This window comes from Eleginops maclovinus, chromosome 4, assembly GCF_036324505.1.
Source record: "Eleginops maclovinus isolate JMC-PN-2008 ecotype Puerto Natales chromosome 4, JC_Emac_rtc_rv5, whole genome shotgun sequence".
Lineage (NCBI taxonomy): Eukaryota > Metazoa > Chordata > Actinopteri > Perciformes > Eleginopidae > Eleginops > Eleginops maclovinus.
The window spans coordinates 3023047-3033609 of NC_086352.1; the positions used below are offsets into that span (position 1 = coordinate 3023047).

Genomic DNA, 10563 nt, shown 5'->3' on the forward strand with positions numbered 1-10563 from the left:
GCAACAAATGCGATCTAGTCTGGCTGATGAAATCCTATTCTCTCGGATGTGGGACCAGGTGTACTGCCTATCGTCTGTGTGCATCCTTCTCCATACATCCACCAGGCCGTGGGAGTGGACCAGCTGCCTCAGAGCATGCTGGGATGCTGGATGCGGCTCTGCATGGTTGCGATCTAAAGATGCATTCTCCGTACAATTAAAATCCCCACCCAAGAATAAAAACTCCTCCGTGGCACAGCCGTTTAAAACATCATTCACTTTTTGTAAAAGCAGCTTCCTCTCTGCACCGTTTGTTGGAGCATACACATTTATAAAAACAGCCGTAAAAAGGTCAAACCGTGCTTTTATTAAAAGCAACCTCCCCTTGATAAACTGCTCGACCTCCAGTGAGACAGGATTAAAAGACTTGGAGAGAAGGAAGCCCACCCCTCCACTGAGAGAGGTGCTGTGGCTTAAAATGACTTCCCCCTCCCACTCCTTTTTCCAGTCATTCTCGTTACCAACGTCGCTGTGCGTCTCCTGTAAAAAAAGCACGTCGACATGTTTTATACTTGCTGTTTGATAAATTAACGCCCTCTTTCTTAGCTCTCTGGCTCCATTGACGTTCAGGCTTCCCACTCTAAAAGTGTCCATTGTGAGTGAGGTAGTGCATACAACAATAAAGACAAATAGGTTAAATAAAACACACATAAGGGGTTTTAACTTCATTGCTGCTTATCTGTTTTCGTACTTTATGCACCAGTTTCTTTAGTCTCCAAGCTTCCTGTTCTGTGAAGGCAGACTCCTCTTTTCGACTAAGATGGAACTTGGCCGAAGAACAAAAAACGACCAAATCAGGGAAATAGTCTTCCACAACTACCCCATGCTGGTTCTTTGTCTGCAGTAGATAGTTTTTTATCATTTCCGCTGTGTACATTTTCCCTTTTGACTGTCACTGAACCCTATCACGTCACTGCCGTCTGACACTCATCCCCACTCTCATCTGTCTGCCATTGCTCTCTTCCTCTCTTTCCCTCGCTCACCACTTTGCTGCTCTTTCTAAGAGTAGGTGCGTTGTTCCTTGTGCTTCTGCGTTTATTAGCAGTCTTTTTTGTTGTTGCTATTGCTGTTGCCACCTCTTCATCCTCCATCTCAGCAATCTCCACCTGCTCACCCCATGTTTTCCTCTCCTCTCCTGTTTTCACCATGTTTTCCTCCTGTGTTTGGCAGACTTCACCGTCTCTACCATCTTTTACATTATCTCAGTTTTTTCTTGTGTTTTTTTCTTTTTCTCCCACCACCTGATTTTCTTCACCTCTACACAAAACCACAACCTCCCTTTCGTGAACATCTTTACCATCACCCACACCCTGTGCAACACCCCCGCATGCCCCGTCGGACACAGCCACAGCCGGCTGCTCCGGAGCAGCGGCGCCCCCCACCACCACAGCAGCCGCATTAACGGCCACCGCCGCTGGAGACACCCCACCTTCAGCAACAGCAGCCGCCCGCCGCTGCTCCACTACAACCGGCCCTGCCGCAGCCGGCCCCGGCGCGGAGGCAGAAGTGACATCCGGACCAGGCGGAATCGAGTCCCCGCGCCCCGGACAGGCACTCACGGTGTGCCCCTCTTCCCCGCAACCAAAACACTTCATAACTGACGAGGTTTGCTTAAATCACGTAGTCATAATCATCTACTTTAACGTGAAAACGGAGGTTGAGCTCCGCGTTCCGATTGTTCAGTATCATATAGACTTGTCTGCGATGAGACACCACGTGCTTCAGTAACTGAGACTTACACCCAGACAGCATCTTCTTCACCGAGAAACAAGTTTCCCGTGTCTGGATAGCTCTCTACTGAGGAACTCATCAGTTATGAAGGGAGGGACGTTGGACAGAACCACTTTGGTTGCGGGGAGCGTCAGCGGCTGCACCCGCACAAACATTTCACTCACCGTGATGCCTGTCTCGATAACGCGGTTCACTTTCTCCACCTGGTCCAGAAAGATCACGACCGCACTGTTCATCCGCGCCAGGGACTTAATGCTGCTGTGTCCGACCTTCTCCCCCACAGCCAGCCCGATATCCTCCACAGTGCATGGGAAGCCGGCCGATATTTTAATGCCGTGCTTCCGAGTGAGTCTGGCAAAGTCTCCATTCACCATGGCGTCAGACGCCGGCCGGCGAGACACCGGCAGGAGAAGCCCGCAAAACACCACAAACCCACCACCAAAAGACCCAAAAAACAGCACCAAAAGACCCAAAAGTTAAGCAAAGTAAACTATCACCGATAAACTATATGAAACTAACACCCATAAACAAGCACAAACGGAAAAATGTAGCATGTAAAGCGTCGCTCTTTTCTTCCGCTCACACTCCAAAATCTCCCAGCATGCACCAGAAGGAGAAGAAGAAGGAGAGGAATGATGGATTGAGGTTGCACAGGGTTATCCTGTCCTTGGTGCTTCTAATCTGCATTGGTGGAAGGAGGTTGCACAGCATTCCACTAATGACACCCTTTCTTTGGAGCCATTCAGCCTGGGCCTGGATCTGGATCAGCCTGGGCCTGGATCTGGATCAGCCTGGGCCTGGATCTGGATCAGCCTGGGCCTGGATCTGATGTGTAGCTGTTGAGGAGGATATCAGGAAGCCTTGTTCCGATAACAAAAACTAGAGAATAGTTATTATATCGGTTTACCTGAGGGTCCCAGGAGACCCGAACACCACATCAGGGTTAAATGAATTACACAAACAGATACGAGAGGCGTCCTCCTTAAACCCTCTCCCTTTAATTGAAGAGCTTATTTTCTCTAATGAGACACAGACCGTTCTTTCCACCAACACTTGGACCGCGGGCATCATTCCCTCCCAGTGCTGTCTCGCTTCTTCCCAGCAGCAGAAACACGTCTCAAAGATTTGCTCTTCCTTTTGTTCTTTTGAGTAAATCCCTCACAACTAAACCTCGAGGATGAACCGCATCGATGAAGTCTCTGCTATCATAAAGCTCTTCCCTTGCTTTCATTTAAAACACAAGTCCTATTCCCATTACTCCAAACCAGGTTTGAAGTCGGGTTTCCTTACCTGTGTGTGCAGGTAGATCCCACGGAGCCAGTTCAACCAGTTTCGACCATGAAACGCAGTTACTAAAGGGCTTTAAAATAACGACTGTTATTACTAATGACATTACTAATAACGTCTTGTTGTTTTTATACTCATATTGAAGAACTTTAGGAAGATACTCGAAGAACTAACCAACAGAACTTCAGCTCTTTGGAGCAGGATGGGGAATAAAACACTGCAAAGGATATACTTCACATCCATACACACAACACACACTGTTTGCACTCACCTGCCAGGTCCAGGTAGAGAAGGGGATGAGTGTGAGAGCGGAGTGTGTGAGCGGAGTGTGAGAGCAGAGTGTGAGAGCTGTGTGTGTGAGCAGGTAGAGAAGGGAATGAGTGTGTGAGCTGAGTGTGTGAGCTGTGTGTGAGCAGGTAGAGGTGTATGCCGGCTCCTGATTGGCCGGTGTGGATGTGAACCTGTCAGTGTGCGGGCTCAGACATCCCGCCTCCCATCCGTTGGCTGCTCTGATGATGAAATGTAAAAAGGGACGGGGCATCGCTGTCACCACACACCGAGCAGCGACAGTGAGAGAGACCAGTGAGTCTGCGTTCAACATACCCCCCCCTGCTGGGAAGCCTCTGCCGGCCCCTCCCCCGGTGATTCTGGGCTTCACTCCTTCCTCTTTCTCTCTGGCTCTTTATCGTCTTCCTGTCTGACTCGTCTGTATTACTCTCAAACCTCTCAAGACCTCAGACCTGGACTGATGTGGTCCCCCCTCTCAGTGTAAAGACCTCAGACCTGGACTGATGTGGTCCCCCCTCTCAGTGTAAAGACCTCAGACCTGGACTGATGTGGTCCCCTCTCTCTCTGCTCCACATGAATGAAGTGGTTTATTTATTTATTAATAGCAGATGGGGGACGGGGGGAGGGAGTATTTGGGGAAGTGTCTGCTGTATGTGTGTTCACTGATGGGGTGAGAGTTCTCGTAAAGAGGAGGAAGTCAGAGAGTAACATCAATATTTCACAAAAAACATTTCACAACCCGCCCGTCAGTCAGAGCCGGAGGGAGACGCCGAAGACACTAGGGATGGCAAGACGGGACGAAAGTCTCCTCCTGTGCTTCATGCTCCTGCTGCCAGGTAGGCTTTCTATACAGTCAGACTCTCACACAGGGGGGAGGGAGTCTCTGAGTCTCTCTAAGTCTCTGAGTCTCTCTGATTCTCTCTAAGTCTCTGAGTCTCTCTGAGTCTCTCTAAGTCTCTGAGTCTCTCTGATTCTCTCTGAGTCTCTCTGAGTCTCTGAGTCTCTGAGTCTCTCTGATTCTCCCTGAGTCTCTGAGTCTCTCTAAGTCTCTGAGTCTCTCTGATTCTCCCTGAGTCTCTGAGTCTCTGAGTCTCTCTGAGTCTCTGAGTCTCCCTGAGTCTCTGAGTCTCCCTGAGTCTCTGAGTCAGCTGTTCCTCCTGGGCTGTCGTCCTGTTAACATGAGAACATACATCTCTAACCCTCTCACAATCAAAGCTCAGATGAGAGAGAGAAAAGCAGATGCTGATGTTTCACCTTTTCCACAACCAGGTGCTGCAGGTCTACTAGTTGTGAACCATCCCGGTCCGGTTTGTGGGGTGAAAGGGTCGACGCTCACCCTCCCCTGCACCTTCTCAACCCTGAAGTCTGTCTCTGAGGGTGGAAGAGAAGTTCTGGTAAAGATCCAGAGAGTCGTCTGGTGCCAGAACCATGCAATTTGTCAGGGTTCAACTCCGTCTGTGTACGACAGCGAATCAGAGCGGAGGAGCAACCCTCGCTACAGATACCTGGGAGACAAGGAGGGAAACTGCACCCTGCAGATCACAGACTTACAGGAGACAGACGATGCAACTCTACGATTCAGAGTGGAAGCTGATCACAGCAGTGCAACTTTTACTGGCCTACCAGGAGTGAGAGTCACAGTCAGAGGTAAGAGCGTCGTGTTGCTACGCTAACACTTATTATCAATGAGCATTCACATCTGTAATCCTGAAGTGTGTATGGGGAATGGTAGTTGCTAATCTCACATCCAGAACCACAGGATGAAGTGTAGAGAATGTAAGCCAATGGAACGTCTTGTCCTTCAGATGGGATCCCGATGCAGATCAAGAACTCCAGCGAAGCAGACGCTCTGCTCTGCACCGCACTCTGCACCTTCCATCACCTGGAGGTCACCTGGTTCAGAGACGGCCACGCCCTCCCACAGTCCGGCCCCTCCCTCAGGCTCAGTGCTCTGACTGCAAAGGATTCTGGGAACTACACCTGTGCTTTGAAGGATGACCCCCGAACAACGTCTCTGCCGTACAGCCTGCAGGTGGAGGCTGCAGGCGGAGGTTAGTTATCTGTGAGCGTCTGAGACTGAGGTGAAGTAGGAGAGTGAGCAGCGTGTTTCAGCTTCCTAACGTACGTGAAGAAGGTTCAGTGCGTTACGCTAGTGCGCGTTAGAGGTGGAGAACAGGAGTGCTAAGGGTTCGGAAGAGATCAGGGTGAGGTGAAACACATTTAAAGGACGGTCTGTTTGTGTCAAGAATCAAAATGTAGTTGCTCGCACGTCTTAGGACTACATCTCCCAGGATGCTTCACATGTCAGACCCCCTCTCAGGTTTCTGTCTCTGAGTCTACAGGTGGAGGACATCTCCTGCCTCTCATCGTCTCTGTGGTGGGTGGAGTCCTGCTGGCCGTCGCCCTCCTGCTGTTCTGCATCCTCAGGAGGTACTTCATAACGTCTGGCTTTAAGATCTGAGTTTCTCTGACCTCTGATCTTATTCTGTATCTGACCTCTGATCTTATTCTGTATCTGACCTCTGATCTTATTCTGTATCTGACCTCTGATCTTATTCTGTATCTGACCTCTGATCTTATTCTGTATCTGACCTCTGATCTTATTCTGTATCTGACCTCTGATCTTATTCTGTATCTGACCTCTTGAATGTGATGGTGGGCTAACAGGAGGCGGGCAGCAGCAGGTGGAGGGGAGGAGGAACAGAAGGTGAGTGAATTTATATTTATCATTCATATTTTCTGCTGATTTCAGATTCATGGTTACATATCTACTATTCCTCTTCCTCTCTTCTTCCTCTCCTCTTCCTCTCTTCTTCCTCTCTTTTTCCTCTTCCTCTCCTCTTCCTCTTCCTCTCTTCTTCCTCTCCTCTTCCTCTCTTCTTCCTCTCTTTTTCCTCTTCCTCTTCCTCTCCTCTTCCTCTCTTCTTCTTCTTCCTCTTCCTCTTCCTCTTCCTTTCCTCTTTCTCTTCTCTTCCTTTGCTCTCCTCTTCCTCTTCCTCTCCCATCCTCTTCCTCTCTTCTTCCTCTTCCTTCCCTCTTTCTCTTCCTCTCCTCTTCCTCTCTTCTTCCTCTCATCTTCCTCTCCTCTTCCTCTTCCTCTTCCTCTCCCATCCTCTTCCTCTCTTCTTCTTCTTCTTCTTCTTCTTCTTCTTCTTCCTTTCCTCTTTCTCTTCCTCTCCTCTTCCTCTCTTCTTCCTCTCCTCTTTCTCTTCCTTTTCCTTTCCTCTTCCTCTCTTCTTCCTCTCCTCTTCCTCTTCCGCTTCATCTCCTCTTCCTCTCATCTTCCTCTCGTCTTCCTCTTGTCTTCCTCTCACCTTCTTCTCCTCTTCTTCTCCTCTTCCTCTCGTCTTCCTCTCTTCTTCCTTTCCTCTTCCTCTCGTCTTCCTCTCTTCTTCCTCTCTTTTTCCTCTCTTCTTTCTCTCCTCTTCCTCTCCTCTTCCTCTCTTCTTCCTTTCCTCTTCTCTTCCTTTCCTCCTCCTCTCCTCTTCCTCCCCCATCATCTTCCTCTCTTGTTCCTCTTACTTTCCTCTTTTTCTTCCTCTCCTCTTTCTCTTCCTCTTCCTCTCCTCTTTCTATTCCTCTTCCTCTCCTCTTCCGCATGCTCTCCTCTTCCTCCTCCTCTCCTCTTCCTCTTCCTGTCCTCTTCCTCTCTTTTCCCTTTCTTCTTTCTCTCCTCTTCCTGTCCTCTTCCTCTCTTCTTCCTCTCCTCTTCCTCTCTTTTTCCTCTCTTCTTTCTCTCCTCTTCCTCTCCTCTTCCTCTCTTCTTCCTTTCCTCTTCTCTTCCTTTCCTCCTCCTCTCCTCTTCCTCCCCATCATCTTCCTCTCTTGTTCCTCTTCCTTTCCTCTTTCTCTTCTCTTCCTTTGCTCTCCTCTTCCTCTTCCTCTCCCATCCTCTTCCTCTCTTCTTCCTCTTCCTTCCCTCTTTCTCTTCCTCTCCTCTTCCTCTCTTCTTCCTCTCATCTTCCTCTCCTCTTCCTCTTCCTCTCCCATCCTCTTCCTCTCTTCTTCTTCTTCTTCTTCTTCTCTTCTTCCTTTCCTCTTTCTCTTCCTCTCCTCTTCCTCTCTTCTTCCTCTCCTCTTTCTCTTCCTTTTCCTTTCCTCTTCCTCTCTTCTTCCTCTCCTCTTCCTCTTCCGCTTCATCTCCTCTTCCTCTCATCTTCCTCTCGTCTTCCTCTTGTCTTCCTCTCACCTTCTTCTCCTCTTCCTCTCCTCTTCCTCTCGTCTTCCTCTCTTCTTCCTTTCCTCTTCCTCTCGTCTTCCTCTCTTCTTCCTCTCTTTTTCCTCTCTTCTTTCTCTCCTCTTCCTCTCCTCTTCCTCTCTTCTTCCTTTCCTCCTCCTCTCCTCTTCCTCCCCCATCATCTTCCTCTCTTGTTCCTCTTACTTTCCTCTTTTTCTTCCTCTCCTCTTTCTCTTCCTCTTCCTCTCCTCTTTCTATTCCTCTTCCTCTCCTCTTCCGCATGCTCTCCTCTTCCTCCTCCTCTCCTCTTCCTCTTCCTGTCCTCTTCCTCTCTTTTCCCTTTCTTCTTTCTCTCCTCTTCCTGTCCTCTTCCTCTCTTCTTCCTCTCCTCTTCCTCTCTTTTTCCTCTCTTCTTTCTCTCCTCTTCCTCTCCTCTTCCTCTCTTTCCCTCTCTTCTTTCTCTCCTCTTCCTTTCTTCTTCCTCTCATTTTCCTCTTCTTCTTCTTCCTCTCCTCTTCCTCTTCCTCTCCTCTTCCTCTCTACTTCCTGTCAGCTACCTGATGTTGTGGGCAGTGACTTCATGCCTCCTGCGGTGGAGGAATTGAGCTACGCCTCGGTCCAGTTCAGACAGAAGAACCAGGCCCGGTACCGTACAGTTCATATCTGTTATAAAAGTCATATTCTTTACTGACAGACATGTGCTGTTTGTGGAGCATAGGAGGGTCAGATTTCTGAAGTAAAGATCTAATGTTGGGCTATAGAGGAACTACAGCACGGTCACATGATTTCACGTCACCACCGCTAAGCTAAAGGAGGCTAATGTTGGGCTATAAAGGAACTACAGCACGGTCACATGACTTCACGTCTCCACTGCTAAGCTAAAGGAGGCTAATGTTGGGCTATAGAGGAACTACAGCACGGTCACATGACTTCACGTCCCCACCGCTAAGCTAAAGGAGGCTAATGTTGGGCTATAAATGAACTACAGCACGGTCACATGACTTCACGTCTCCACCGCTAAGCTAAAGGAGGCTAATGTTGGGCTATAAATGAACTACAGCACGGTCACATGACTTCACGTCTCCACCGCTAAGCTAAAGGTGGCTAATGTTGGGCTATAAAGGAACTACAGCACGGTCACATGACTTCACGTCTCCACTGCTAAGCTAAAGGTGGCTAATGTTGGGCTATAAAGGAACTACAGCACGGTCACATGACTTCACGTCTCCACTGCTAAGCTAAAGGAGGCTAATGTTGGGCTATAGAGGAACTACAGCACGGTCACATGACTTCACGTCTCCACCGCTAAGCTAAAGGAGGCTAATGTTGGGCTATAAATGAACTACAGCACGGTCACATGACTTCACGTCTCCACCGCTAAGCTAAAGGAGGCTAACTCATTGTTGATACCAGATAGAAGTCAGTGTTAATTTGGTAGCATGAACGCCATAATTCTAGAGTTAGCTACACACACGCATACACACACACACACACACACACACACACACACACACACACACACACACACACACACACACACACACACACACACACACACACACACACACACACACACACACACACACACACACACACACACACACACACACAGTGAGAGGATCGGTGGTTTTGTGTTTGGTCTTGAAAGTGAAACTGTATTTTTGATCACATCTAAATATATTCTGTCCCCTTCAGATGAATACTGTGATATCTAATGACTCTCTCTCTGTTCATTCATCCTTTATAGAGCGGAGGAGCAGGAGGAGGAGGAGGCCACCGTCTACAGCTCAGTGGCCGTTAGAGGCTGAGTCCATCATATCCAATAAACAGCATTATATACAGGAGTACCACCTCCTCATATACAGGAGTACCACCTCCTCATATACAGGAGTACCACCTCCTCATATACAGGAGTACCACCTCCTCATATACAGGAGTACCACCTCCTCATATACAGGAGTAAAAGCAGTATATATGGTTAATTAATTTATATTGAAATATAGATATATATTTTATGTATGCAAGCGACAGAAAGCTTTCTGATTGGACGATTCCCACAGCAATGCTCTGTGGGACTTGTAGATTATTCCATGTATAATATTACAGAATTTTGTAAAAAGGAAGACATATTTGATCAGAGTTTAAGCAGCGAGACTGCGCTGAAGTTTTCTGCTTTCACTTATTATGGATTCATTGACTTTTTGTATTTTCCACCTCTCAGTTTTCACTTTTGCATTTAATCTGCTTTAATGTGTTATTTGTCTTTTATGTAAATAAAGATTTTGAACATTTTAAATATTACAGATGTTCCCTTTGATTTCCAGTGATTCCTGATTATAGTAATATAGCTACCTCTAATAATAACTTCACTGTAGTGTATACTTATTCTAATATATTGATTTATAGATTCGTGCTCAAAGTTCTTCTTTTAACTTCTTTATTTACATATTTGTAATTCCTTTATTTATTCTTAAATAAAGGAATGAAGGATGGAATCCAGTTCTTGCCCTGGAGATAAACAATAGACCGGTGAGGAAACACTAAGATGAAATCCTCTAACGGGAAAGTAAATATGAAACTTTTATCAGAGTCATAGTGAAAGGTGTTGAAGAAGTTGAGACAGAGAGTTTTGAAATGCTCAGCAGTAACAGGAAGTGGATTCAACATCTCCTTCCTCTGGGCCTCCCTGGTGAGGGAGGGAATGAGCGGGAGGAGAGGAAGAAGAACCTTTATTTATCTGGCTACACACACACACACACACACACACACACACACACACACACACACACACACACACACACACACACACACACACACACACACACACACACACACACACACACACACACACACACACACACACACACACACATCAGGGACGGATTAAGAGTCATTGGGCCCCTGGGCCTGTGACGACGAGAAAAGCCCCCCCAAAGAAGCACCACGCTAACTTCACCCTCACGCGCAAATCAGCGGGGTTAAAGGTTGCGCTAAAAGCACAGTGGAATGTTCTTCAGGTGTGTCTTGAGGATTTACAACAA

General features: G+C 47.7%; 1 protein-coding gene across 4 annotated transcripts; it reads left to right on the forward strand.

Moving 5' to 3' along the window:
• The first annotated feature begins 3984 nt into the window (after nucleotides 1-3984).
• On the forward strand, nucleotides 3985-9818 carry LOC134862748 (B-cell receptor CD22-like). Of its 4 annotated transcripts, XM_063880818.1 has the most exons (7): nucleotides 3985-4181; nucleotides 4615-4992; nucleotides 5151-5396; nucleotides 5688-5775; nucleotides 6013-6052; nucleotides 8076-8167; nucleotides 9270-9818. In XM_063880818.1, exons 1-7 carry the CDS (start codon nucleotides 4130-4132, stop codon nucleotides 9328-9330), a joined length of 957 nt encoding a protein of 318 aa, XP_063736888.1. In that variant the 5' UTR covers nucleotides 3985-4129; the 3' UTR covers nucleotides 9331-9818. The 4 variants fall into 4 exon arrangements, 3 of the variants coding, with proteins under 3 accessions (XP_063736888.1, XP_063736889.1, XP_063736891.1); XM_063880819.1 differs by lacking the exon at nucleotides 8076-8167; XM_063880821.1 differs by lacking the exons at nucleotides 6013-6052; nucleotides 8076-8167.
• The last annotated feature ends 745 nt before the right edge of the window (nucleotides 9819-10563 follow it).